At 41.7% G+C, this 13393-nt stretch overlaps 2 protein-coding genes across 3 annotated transcripts; one reads left to right on the top strand and one right to left on the bottom strand.

Annotated features, from left to right (window-relative positions):
- The first annotated feature begins 650 nt into the window (after positions 1–650).
- Positions 651–8430, top strand: LOC306937653 (uncharacterized protein). 2 transcript variants are annotated; one of them, XM_079521545.1, is made up of 6 exons: positions 651–1647; positions 4144–4202; positions 5823–5891; positions 7899–7950; positions 8056–8092; positions 8282–8430. In XM_079521545.1, exons 1-6 carry the CDS (start codon positions 1119–1121, stop codon positions 8316–8318), a joined length of 783 nt encoding a protein of 260 aa, XP_079377671.1. In that variant the 5' UTR covers positions 651–1118; the 3' UTR covers positions 8319–8430. The 2 variants fall into 2 exon arrangements, with proteins under 2 accessions (XP_079377671.1, XP_079377672.1); XM_079521546.1 differs by lacking the exons at positions 4144–4202; positions 5823–5891; positions 7899–7950; positions 8056–8092; positions 8282–8430 and adding an exon at positions 1953–3912 and having other exon boundaries at positions 662–1647.
- A 2624-nt stretch (positions 8431–11054) lies between these two features.
- LOC306937038 (nuclear factor 7, brain-like) lies at positions 11055–12464 on the bottom strand (the record flags this gene model as incomplete). Its single annotated transcript, XM_079520712.1, has 1 exon — positions 11055–12464. One exon carries the CDS (start codon positions 12462–12464, stop codon positions 11055–11057), a length of 1410 nt encoding a protein of 469 aa, XP_079376838.1.
- Between the last annotated feature and the right edge of the window lie 929 nt (positions 12465–13393).

The raw sequence follows: 13393 nt of genomic DNA, 5'->3' as shown, positions 1-13393 counted from the left end.
GTTTTAAATAGAGTCGCCGTTCAACCCCCCGCCTTGCACAAACTCCATTCTATTTTGAGGCTTCAGATTTAGGCGGGGTTACTGGGGAACATGGGAGTGGATACTACACAGGAGAAGACAGGAGAAGAGGAAGGGTTGTATGAGATCTGTCTTATTGTTGACTGAGGTGCTTATTGGAGGAGTGGAGAATCAGTGGTTGATTCATGGGTGCGGGGGACGTGGGGGGATACAATCAAATCAATTCTGACTATGGGCTATGCGGCCAATGTGCTCACTTGGAAATCATGACACTGACAACAAATCCTGTCCCTGCATCTCAGACTTGACTACTGATATAGTTCTGATATCATCCTCTTCTCTCTCCATCTCTCCAACCCTTCTCTCGCTCTGTATGAAAATGTTCCCCTCCCTTCTTTCTCGATATATGGTCATCTTCACCTTCTGCCACGGTCCTCTCTAAAGTTAAACTTGAACATTTGATGACGATGGAGCAACCAGTGCACTGCTTCCTAACCCCCCCATATCATCATCTCTTGCTATCTCCTCCTAGTTCATTAACTTATGGATACTGCAGGCGTGCCCACAAGCATTTGCCCCTGTCAGTCAGTCCAACTGCACTCCCCCCCCTTCTTCTCATCTTACTCCCTAGGTTGGTCTCACTCTTTTTCTGTGCGTCTCACATTAGTCCCGTCTGTGTCTCCGTCGCTGCCCAGGTTCCAACGGGTCTCCTCACACTGAGTTTTTTACTGCAGTCTTAAACCATCACGCAATTGCTACGCAGCTGGGTAGACGGCACCTGTGTCCTGGTCTGGTCCCAGTTTCCAAAGGAGGGCACCTGTTTTTCCAGGGATCATTTTTGCCAGGAGTTGGGAACAAGTGTCTGGATTTTTACTTGGAATACCCCCTGTAATCTGGACATTGCATCTGGTGGCCATTCCCTAGTGGTGTTCTAGAGTGTATGCACTTTGTGTGATTGTGTGTTAACTTGTGAGTGTGTGCGTGTGGGGAACAGGTAGGCAAAGATCTCCATTGTTGTCAGTGTGCACGTGCTGGACTCCTGCACTGACCGAAGATTTATTCCGTATTATCTGGTCCAGTCCTATTCACTGTGATTAAACATGGCCTCGTTTAAGACCCTGGTCTTGGCTATGCTCCTAGCCCTGCTATGCTCCTTCCAGACCCCAATGTCTCCCGCCTTCGGTGTCAAGGCACAAGACCTGCCGTCTGTCCGGGAGGACGGCCTGGTTGCTGATGACGATGATGACGATGATGATGACGATGACGATGATGACGATGATGACGACGATGATGATGACGACGATGATGATGACGACGATGATGATGACGACGATGATGATGACGACGACGATGACGACGACGACGACGATGACGACGACGATGATGATGATGATGACGATGATGATGATGACGATGATGATGATGATGACGATGATGATGACGACGACGATGATGACGACGATGACGACGACGATGACGACGATGATGACGATGATGACGATGATGACGACGATGACGACGATGACGACGATGACGATGATGATGACGACGATGATGACGATGACGACGATGACGACGATGATGATGACGACGACGACGATGACGATGACGATGATGACAGTCACGAAGGTAAGCCACGTTCAAATTAACGTTCTCTTACCTGTTTTCCTGTCCCATCAGTAACATCAGTGTGTCCTCATCCCCTGTCATCTCTCTCTGTCTGGACCTATTACAGGAGGGTGAGAGGGGAGGAGCTAAGTTGTGCCTTAGCCCCTCCCCTGTCGTTAACTCTCTTAAACCCTCAGTCCTTTGCTCAACCCGTCACTTAGTTTGACGCATGAACCAGAGCACATAGGTCTCTAGAAGTCCCTCCTTTCCATATGTCATCAATCCTTAATGCCTCTGACTTTGTGTTCTTTTCCCTGCTTAAATAGAGTTATGAGCACTCTGGGGAAATTGAACTGGCCCGTCTGAAGCCCGACTGTCTGAAGGCCTACGTACAGTACACTAGCTATGAACTTGGGGACTGCAGGAGCATTGATATGACAGAGAGAAAGAACAAAATGCCAATTTCACACATACCAAGCCTTATTTGGAAGTCAGTCATCGGGTCAAATATTTTGAGACCTTTTGATTTGTGTTTCGTTTGAAAGAATGGGATCTTCCTTTCTCGTTTGTTTTGGATCGGATTGACATTTGTGTCTCCATGTGAAACTACAGAGAAAGAAAGGGTGACAGTGATATGGAGAGGGGGACTTGATAGAGAAACAGACAGAGGGAGACGAGCTTGCGGGCCACTAAATTGATTGGTTTGGGAATCTAGAGTTACCAAGAGATGAAGAGTTTCTCTCTTTCTCCATATCTCTCCATCTCCTTCTTTCTCTGTGGAGCATCTATATGTCATTGTCTGTTGAACAGTTTTTAATGAACAGAATGTATTTTTCAAGTCTGGTTTGTGTATTTGTAAAAATGTTAAATACGGATTAATAGCACATCTATCAATGTATGTAACTGTGTTTTAACCATAGTTCAATAACTTAATGCAGAAAGTAATGCAAAAATATTTGTGGTCTTAATATTTTTTCAATAATAGTAAACACAACTTTTAACTCACTATTATGGAAAATAATAACAATTTCGATGTATTTATTTATTTATTTCAAATTTCCCCTCATCTATAAAGCGCCTTTGTTGGCCAACAATATTTAAAGGCAAATGTTTGAGTAATTTGTTGCAACTATAAGCTGAGCATAAGTTAAATTATAACTTAACACAAAATCTGTAACATTTCTTAAAATATTATAGAAATATTACAGATTTGTTGATTTGTTTTTACTGATGTTGGGGGAGAGAGAGAGTGGGAAAAGAGAGAAACGTCTCTTCCTGTAGTGTGCAAAAGCTGTCTGTTAAACAACAAAGTCAATCGTCAGTTCAGCATGAAACAATGGAATTGATTGTCTGTCACTGTTTTTTCTCTTCACGTGGATGTTGTGTGACGTTTAAGTTGACTGTGAACACTCATGTGTGAATACTGTGATGACTGCCACTGTGTCCAAATCTCATTAACCCTACTTTCAATCATGAAATAAATCAATTGATCATAAACTGCATGGATGCACATTTGTTGCTAGAAGGCAGAGGTTAGCCAGTTATTTTATGCACAGTAAAATCCTCAGTGTTACTTCCATTATGTAACTCAGATAGTATACAAATGGAACCAAGTGGACTGTTACGGGTCCACCTGGTTGTATTTGTCAGAGTTAAATTAGCACTCAGGATTGTACAGTGTGGATTGTAGAGAGGTGTGTGATTATTTGAACCATTTTGGGTCATGTTGAGTGTATAACTGTCACCTGTGTGAGAACCTGTTTCTTGAATCTCAACTGTTTTGATGCATCAGTGAGTATTTGTTTGAACTGTACATGTAGCATGCACTATACTTACTCCCTCAATTGTGTGAGTGCATGTTCGAGTGTGGTGTGTGTGTGTGTGTGTGTTTATACAATATGACCCAATCCGATTTTAGTACATGGGGATTTTGGGCCCAACACAGTATAATAATAACTGGATAGGAACATTATAGTTATGATTATGTCAACGTTAAATTAGCTTAACAATAGTAGCTGACTGTCAGCGAGGCCAGATATGTTAGGATTGTTTCTAAAGATGTTCAACTTTTTTCAAAATACACCTTCACACATAATCAGTTTACAATAAACTGATTTTAGTTCTCTGCTGGCCCAAAGGAAATTATTACCTTAGATGTTATACACTGGGACTTGGTATGGAATTGTTTTTTTGTTTTCTTTTTACACAAATGTCTAAAGTAAATTTGGTTAGCTTATGAATTAACCATAAATTGTTATGTTCTTAATAAAACATAATTTCCTGTTATATTTATTGTTTCAATATTGAATATTGAAATATAGTATATTTCCATTATTGTATTGTTAATATTTGTGCACCACTATCTACTACTGTTTAGTTGAACAGTATCTTTTTTAGCTATAATCATTTATTTTACCCAAATGTATACATCACTGTTCAATGAACTGCACACATTCACCTAGCATCCATATCAAAAGCCAGTCAAGACACAGAGAGTTATTAGTATATTTTTTGCAGATGCTGCGGACGATCATTATTCCCAAGGCTCTGTGTGTGCATTTTGTGAATTCTGCGAGGTAGGTCTGTTTCTTTTATTATCATTTTAATGTTAAGACTTTTAGATTGAGGTAAGTTTGTTTTCAAAGGTCAGTGAACACTCCTATAACGTGGGCTTTCGGGAATACCATCATGACTATCCTCCAACAAATCTGAACAAAGTTAAACTTCAATGAAAACCGCATAGAACATTCAGCAGTGCAAGTTATCAGACAGCATGGAGATGAACCATCCTTCCAAATACATGTTGACAATGAAGCATTTAGTAGGATAGTACTATATATTTGAGTACAACAACACACTCATAAAACAACAACACATACATAAAAATGTAGGCATTTTAGAATTTTCACCTATATTGACATGCCCACAATAAGAACATCGGGGTGAAAGTGGTTAATGTATCAGACAATGCTATATCAAATCCACAAGAGAAGGCTCTTATAAGGAGTGATCCTAGGCAGGCTCATTCATAGTCTGGATTTTCGGTGGTGAGGTGATCACCGGAGCTGAAATAACGGCGGTGGTGAGTAAAAACAGAGAGAAGGGCTGGGACGGTGGCGGTGGTTTGCTCTTCACCGCGACTCGTGACCTCCGAACTACAACATGACGTCACGAGCCGCGGTGAAGAGCAAACCACCGCTCTAGCCGTTCTCTCTGTTTTTACTCACCACCACTCAACGTTATTTCAGCTCCGGTGGTCAGCTCACCACCGGAGCGGTGGTCACCTCACCACCGAAAATCCAGACTAATGAATGAGCCTTGACTCACCACCGCTCAACGTTATTTCAGCTCCGGTGGTCAGCTCACCACCGGAGCGGTGGTCACCTCACCACCAAAAATCCAGACTATGAATAGGCCTTTAAGGGGACACAGGTCCATGCATGCATGGGGCACATTCAGGACTGATCCTAGGCCAGCAGGGGCACACAGGCCCATGCATGGGGCACATTCAGGACTGATCCTAGGCCAGCAGGGGCACACAGGCCCATACATGGGGGACATTCAGGACTGATCCTAGGCCAGCAGGGGCACACAGGCCCATACATGGGGGACATTCAGGGCGGGGGGGGGTGTCCATACATGGGGGTGGGCACGGGTCCATACATGAGGGACATTCAGGACTGATTCTAGGCCAATAGGGGGATAGTCTGGTAACATAATCAGGTGTCTTCTGCAGACCGGGCTGGCCCCAAGCGCTGCATGGGCGGGCGTTTAGCAGAAACCAAAATATGCCAATCAGCGTCTGCACTCAGGGCAGACGTCACTTTTTGGTTTCTGCAAAACTCCCACCCAGCACATGCAAGACTGGTCTGCAGAAGACACATGGTAATGGCGACCGGGATGTTTTACCAGACTATACCATGGACACACACAGGTTGATACATGGGGGGCATTCAGGACTGATCCTATAGGCCAGCAGTGGGATCAACAGGTCATGGCCCCATGGGGATGATACAGGATCTCTGGAAACTAAACATAGCACTTTTCTGTGTACTGTAATAGATGTTGTGCATCATATCAACACTGATTGTTTTTGATGACCTTGTCTACTGTCTTGTGTGGTGTATTTAACGCATTTTGATGTGTTTGCTATAGTCTTCCTTGTTCTAATTTCCTCCACCGTTCATTCTTTACAGCACTGTGATAGCTGTGACAAGTGTCCTTGTGCAGAGGGAGACAAAGCTGAGCACTGTGATGCCTGCAAGGTGAGCCATCAGCACAGCACAGCACAACCAACAAACACAACACAACACAACACAACACAACACAACACAACACAGCACAGCACAGCACAGCACAGCACAGCACAACACAAGCCTCAACACAGCGGCCCAGAATTAGGCCTCATACACACATATCAAACGAACATTCTGTGTTCCGTCTGTGTTTCCTGGCCGCCTCAATGCTTTTCCAATGGAAGTCACGTGGTTTGACCAAACACTTGTGTTTGATGTGTTAACAAACACAAGTGACTTTCATTGGAAAAGCATTTTGACGGCCAGGAAACACAGACGGAACACATAATGTCCGTTTGATATGTGTGTATGAGGCCATAGCATATCATCGATGTTGGGCAGAAACCTTGTTTCGGCATGTCTAATCCTTGAAGACCTGGGGCGAATTCTACAAATGCCTTCAAAATCAGTGCTTCTCACACTTTCAAGATTGTTCAAAAATGTTCAAATAAAAGCAGATGTATATCTGCTATTTTTAAACAGCCAATGCTAAAATCTAAAGTGCCAGAGATGCTTTCCCGATTTATGACAGGGTTGTACAAAGGTAGCCAATGTACAACCTCACAAAGCATTGTATTTGTCCTATTATTGATTGTTGATGTTTGAAAATGTTTGAAGATGACCTGGCTATAATAGGAATGTCAAGTTAAACTGGAAGTGGTTAAGTCAGTGGATTTTATAAATATTTATCCAATGTAGTATTAACAATAACCTGACTCCGCCAGATGGGGCAGCAGAGAGTACACTGGGTTCCCCCCTCCTGCTCCCATCTGGGAACTCTCAGGCAGACTTGATGCCCGGCCACAAAACGGCCTGGCCAATCAGCAGCAGCTAGAAGCTAGAAGCTGCTGCTAGAAGCTGCTAGAAGCAGCTGCTGCCTATAACCCTATTAGGGTTATAGGGTTAAAGATATTTTAAATATATTTTGTGAACAGAAGTTTCAAACAGCTTCCATTTGCTGATTTTGCGAGGCACGACTATAGTAGCATTTCACTAGTCGGAATGAACACACCATTGAGAGTGTTTGAGGGATTTTCTTGAATGAAGAAATGGATGCATGGAATGGAGCGTAGGTTCTGGGGGGTCGCCGACCCTGGAGTCTTTGGGGAGGGGGTCGTGTGGCGATGAGCTCGCGGCACACATAGACACGATCCCCCTGCAGGAACCTGGGGAAGGAGGGGGAGAGAAGTAGGGAGAGCGAGAAAAGGGGATGGAGCAGTAGGGGATGCTGCTGGGCCTGAGGTAGTGACAGGGGTGGAGGAGGGATACGAAAAGCATAGAGGATTCTGGGTGGTTTTGGGCGGGTATAAATAGCTCAGGTAGATTGGCGTGTTGGGCGGAGAGTGGCAAGAAAGGGTCAAGGTGTGTTACTCTGCCTCCTGAACAACATGTTGTTCCAACTCCATTCAAAGACTATATCCTAAGTTTTCTGTCTGTCTGTCTTGGGAGACTAAGGGCTATATCTTCTGCCATTTTCTGCCATTTTTTACTATTTTAAAAAACCTTTTAAAATAGTTCAAATAGCTGATCTACAAGCTCACAATTTCTCGATGTAGATCGGCTATAAGTTGAACTATTTTAAAATGTTTTTCAAAATAGTAAAAAATGGCAAATAAGTTTAGGGATAAGGGTGGCGCAAGATGGAGCCCTAGACCTTTACTATATAACTGTATACAAAGAAATTAACCATAGCGAGTGATACACGCACGCACGCATGCACGCATAAGCGCGCACGCACGCACGCGCGCACGCACACACACACACACACACACACACACACACACACACACACACACACACACGCACGCACGCACACACACACACACACACACACACACACACACACACACACACCTACTGTAGGACATATAGGCCACATGCATAGGTAAGTAATTATATTATGTAACTTTAGGCAGGCTACTATATAACATTATGCAACAACAGTCAGAATTACATAGCCTACCTCTTTCTCCACAGATGTGCTCTTTCTGCCACGTGTGTCCAGTTTGTGAAAGTGTTTGTAAGCCTGGTAAGTGTGATTTGGAGTCCTTACAAAGTGTTGAACTTGAAACAGGGCAGCCCTAAATTGCATGATGATACTATGTTTATTGTTTATTTCCCTCCCCCAATTAAGGTGGTTTTCTTGATGAAGTGACTGGATCAATCTACAAGTAAGACACTTTAATAATAATAATAATAATAATAATAATAATAATAATAATAATAATAATAATAATAATAATAATAATAATAATAATAATAAAAAGCTTGATGACATTCCCTCCCTGAAGGACATACTGAAAGAGGCCTTTGGGTTACTATAGCCTACGTTTCGTAAATACCTCTTTCTCCATCCACAGGACTGTTGCTGACGTCTTTGATGATGACGCGGAATAAGCCGACAGTATTTTGCCACCATGTGGCCAAGTTAATATACTGCACACACAAGGGACTGTAACATCACTGAGAATCTCTGCATCATCATCATCACCAATTGTTAGTTATTTTTGTTTTGTTTTGTTCATTCGTTTTGTCTGAAAACATTACGCCATAAAACATTTGTATTCAATAAACAAGAGGGGATATTTTGATTTAAAATGTTTACATAGATATGTATGCTATGTATTATTGTACATTGTCCATTATTGTCACTTTACTGAACATGAAATCAGAAGATAAATATAGTAAATGAGTATGTACGTTTGTGTGTATTTAGTGTTTCATAATGGACTAAATAACACCATGGTAGCATATGTAGCTACCTATTTGCACAATGGTTCAGCAATAGCACCTGAATGAACATGTATGCATTGTAAAACACGCAATGGCCTTCATTTGTTGTATGTACACTACAAAATACCTTAACAAATATAGAGAACTAAATGTCTGACCAGTAAAATCCACAATGTTAATGTATCCATTTGATACTGAGAATGTACAGTGTACACACATAACCAAATGGACCCAAATGGTACATTCTGAGTGTAATGGTATTATATTATATTATTTAACAGTGTACTGGGTAGACAGGTGGAAAGCACTAAATGTGATAATGCACTAAACATCAATGTGTGTCATAGAGTCACACTAGGTATCCTAACGCGTGAAATGTTCTTTAAATTGATTCTATATACCAGATGTATGTGGCCGATATAAGAATTATTTTCAACCAAGCACAACATTGATAATTTGTTGAGGTGATATAAAACATGATCACTTGAAATGCATGCAGACAGAGATATCTGATTCTGGTTCTGCTTCAAAGTGAAATTAGTGACTGGCCGTCCTAAGGGAGGAGAATACAGTGTATGTATAGCCTACGTATGTGTATTAATAGACACAGGGTATTAAATGCACTGCGCAAAGTGCACATTAAATACAGAGCATATAGCCCTCAGAAGGGTATATTAATGCACATTTTACCGTAACATGATGGGCAACAACGAATGGAAGGTGATAAATAGCATTTGTGCTATTGCTTAAAATGTCTCAAAACATAAATGCAACCATGAATTTCTTACTGATTTAGGATTTTCTCACCATTGCCAGCATTGTTCAGAAGACAACTTTGTATCGCTTCTGATTCTGTCTGTGAACACTTATTTTACGTTTCAATAAAGCTATAACGCAGTACCTGTTGGTGTTGTCAATTCTACCATAGGATATTCCCTAACAGTTGTCAAAAGTTAACATAAGAAATGTGACAATCTTTCAACTAAAGTCCAAATGCATCAAATCCATCCTAGGAATGGAATGAAATACAATAAAGTAAACTTGTCTCTGTAGTATGTTATAAATGTTATAAAAACAGATATTTGTATACTACTCATCTACTACTTCTAGATTCTGTCCAAAACTCACACAAATCGTGCACATTATCACTGGGGTGATCAAGATGTGTACGTCTGATTTTTTTCAAATCCCATTCCTAATGGTTAAGATAAGTTTGCGGGCCCTGTGCTCTGAGGAACACACCTTTCTAGTTGATTATTGTATGGACTTTGTCCATGGTGGAGCAGAGACGAGAGACACCCTCTACTACAGTCATGATGATGTCATAAAACATATTTTACATGATAATACATACTTTTATGATATGCCAATCTGATAGCACAACTCATTCAGGTGGTCACAGAACGACAGGTCACAGAATGTGTTCTCAATATGCCCTGTAACACTGGGTCGAGACCTATTTGTCAAGGACACATTTTGTATGGGTCCCTCTATGTTTTGTTTCTCACATTTTGTTTTGAATTATTGTTATTTCAAACCCAAAACAATAACATTCCCAAAGAAGCACAATTTTTCATTAATTTACATGAGTTAATTGAAGGATTAGTGTAAAATGTTTCTCTGCTGTCATCACATGTATTTCTCAGTTAGTTTCCCTGTGAAGGAAAAATACATAGTCTCAACTGAATAATATCAGACAGGTTTTGAGTTAAAAACACATATTTGTTTGTCAAGTGACATTTCAAAAGGGTCATGTGACATAGTATAAATTAACCTGTAGATAGAACGACAATACCTCCAGAAGTCTACATCTCGGAAACACACTGCATGGGTCTGTACATTGAGCTTTACTTTACCTGTTTAACCCATTAAAACCAGGAAAGCATCAGTGTCATTTTAGATGTTTGCACTGTGACCTTGTGTATCTGCTATCTTTGTTGAATTCTTGAAAGTGTGAGAAGAGAACTACTGATTTAGAAGGCATTTGTAGAATCTTAATGAGTTAATGTTATGGTATCAATCAAGTGATGACACACTTGAATTTCCCGGAAGGGTTCATAGTCTACCACACCCTTGTATAATTTCATAAAACCTCTGTAATATTTAACATACTGTACTACTGACCTCTGATAACCTTCACACAGGAAATGTGTGGTAGACATTTATTCTTACATATTTATCCTTATTTCCTTCACACACAATTTTATTTCCAGAACAAGAATTTAGTTAGAACTTTTATCTCAAAAGTAATTGTCAAAAGCAAATACATATAGATATAATTCATAACTTTATAATAATTGAATATTGACAGACAGTGGATGTGATCAGTACGTTGTTTTAGGAAACACTTATTCATGTGTCTGTGTGGTGTGTTTGACTGTCCTCAAACACACAATTATTCTAAAATTGAGTACTAAACCAGTTGTCCAGAGTTACACTGTACTTTTCTGGCAACATCTTAAGAGGAAGAGTATCACCGGTGTCAATGTATGGAAAGAGTATGTCAGTGAACGTGTGTGTGAAGGTGTGTATGTGTAAGTTAGTATCAGGATCAGAGAATGACAGCTTTCCTTTGTCCCAGTCCAGCTGGACTCTGATCCTCTGGGGGTTCTCTTTCAATGAGAGATCAGTGTCTGACCCTGGCGAAGACCCTGCTCTATATTTACCTTCATATAACCATATACTCCAGTATTGACCTCCTCTGTCTTCCTTCTTCTGGAAAGACTCTGCTAACACACCCAGTATCCAGTCTGCATTGTCTCCAACCTCAACGTCCCAGCTGTGAGTCCCTGAGTTGAAGCCCTCAGAGCCCAGGACATGGTAGAACCAGTCAAACCTCTCTGGGTTGTCAGGAAGGTGCTGGATCTCTCCACGTCTCACACTGGTCAGATCATCAGACAGGATGAGCGCTGGATGGGCAGTGTTGGGGTCCAGTATCACAGGAGTGTGGGACACAATGTCCTTCATCTTGTTCCAGACTCTCAACTTCAGGTTGCCCAGGTGTTTGGCCACATCTATGCATGCTCCTGAGACCAGCTGTGGTTCCTGCAGTGTGAACTGGACTTTTTCCATCGTGGTCTTGTAGTTTTGCATGAATGAGATGTGTTCATTTCTCAGCTCCTCTTCTATGGTTTTGATTATGTATGAAAGGGTGGCTATCTTTCTATTCAGATCCTCAATCTTCTCCATCATCACCTGACTCTTCTGCTGCTCTTCCTCGATCAGGACAGCGATGCTATTCTCCTCTTCCTCTTGTAAAAATTGATGAAGCTTCTTAAAGTGTTTCTTTATCTGTTTTTCTGTGTGCCTGGTCTGGACCTTAATGTATTCTGCTGTCTGGTCATAGTTTGTTTTAACTTCATGAAAAACCTCCAGTTTCTTCTGTAAAGGCTTCAGTGATTTTTGGACTTCTTCCTTGTAATCCAGTGCTGCTTCGTCGATGGGTCTGAAACTGTGGTTTATGTGTTTTTTAGAATCTCGACACACAAGACAGACTGCCTTATGACAATCCAGACAGAAGAGTTTGAGTTTCTCTGCATGCAGACTGCAGAGAACCTCAGAGACTATTGAGGTTCTCTGATGTCTCTCCTGTATGAAGTCCTCACACAGGTTCTTCAGAGCCAGGTTACAGGGTGGATCTATTGAATTAAGTTTCTTACAAACTGGACATTCATGTATTACCTTCCCTCTCCACCATCTCTGCAGACAGGCTTTACAGAAGCTGTGGCTACATAATAGGAGAACAGGATCTTTAAAGATGTCACAACATACAGGACAGGAAAAATCCTTTTCTGGAAACTTGGAAGCCATTTAGTCTCCGATTGAAGTTACAAACACGCTCCAAGACAGGAATTCAGCCAGTCAGTCAGTCGTGGTACTGGTAACACTCTATCTCCCAGAATGTTCCCTGATTCTGAAGTTTACTTTCACTTTGAATCCTGGTTCTTATTAAAGTCCATTCAGCCGACAGAGTCAGCAGCGCTGCTACAGGCTACTCTGTCCAGTAGCTGTGGAAAGATAGTCTGCATGTCCTCCCTCACTAAAAGTTGTGTTTGGTCTGAATCTTATTGTCTCAGATGAATCTGACAAGGGGTGGAGCTTTGACACACACACACACACACACCCTGTTACAAAGTTCATGTGCACACAGGCACACACCCACACGCACATGTGCATATGCACGCACATACACATGCACACACGTGCGCACAGCCGCACACACACACACACACACACACAAGCACACGCGCGTGCACACACACACACACACACACACACACACACACACACACACACACACACACACACACACCCTGTTACAAAGTTCATGTGCACACAGGCACACACCCACACGCACATGTGCATGCACGCACATACACATGCACACATGTGCGCACAGCCGCACACACACACACACACACAAGCACACGCGCGCACACACACACACACACACACACACACACACACACACACACACACACACACACACACACACACACACACACACACACACACACACATTTTATTTCTTGTGCAAGAAGTAGACATATGCTGTCACACACACACCAATGGTGCAGACAGCAAAGTAATGCCGTACCGGAGTGATCTATATCTGGCTGTGTAGGCTATAGCATATAATACATGAAATGTGTAATATATCACTTTAGTCTACTATATCGTTTAACTTTTTATTTAACTTAAGATAAATTAAAAATATATATATTTTTATAACTAAAAAT

Source organism: Electrona antarctica (genome assembly GCF_951216825.1).
Source record: "Electrona antarctica genome assembly, chromosome: 14".
Taxonomy (NCBI): Eukaryota; Metazoa; Chordata; class Actinopteri; order Myctophiformes; family Myctophidae; genus Electrona; species Electrona antarctica.
Note: the sequence above shows the minus strand (reverse complement) of the source record. Positions and strands in the feature narration are given on the sequence as shown.

Excerpts from the sequence above, each read along its gene's own strand:
- LOC306937653 (XM_079521545.1), top strand. The coding sequence starts at position 1,119 with ATGGCCTCGTTTAAGACCCTGGTCTTGGCTATGCTCCTAGCCCTGCTA. Across the intron at positions 1,648-4,143 it reads CGATGATGACAGTCACGAAG|ATGCTGCGGACGATCATTAT; the intron begins GTAAGCCACGTT and ends TATTTTTTGCAG. Across the intron at positions 8,093-8,281 it reads GTGACTGGATCAATCTACAA|GACTGTTGCTGACGTCTTTG; the intron begins GTAAGACACTTT and ends CTCCATCCACAG.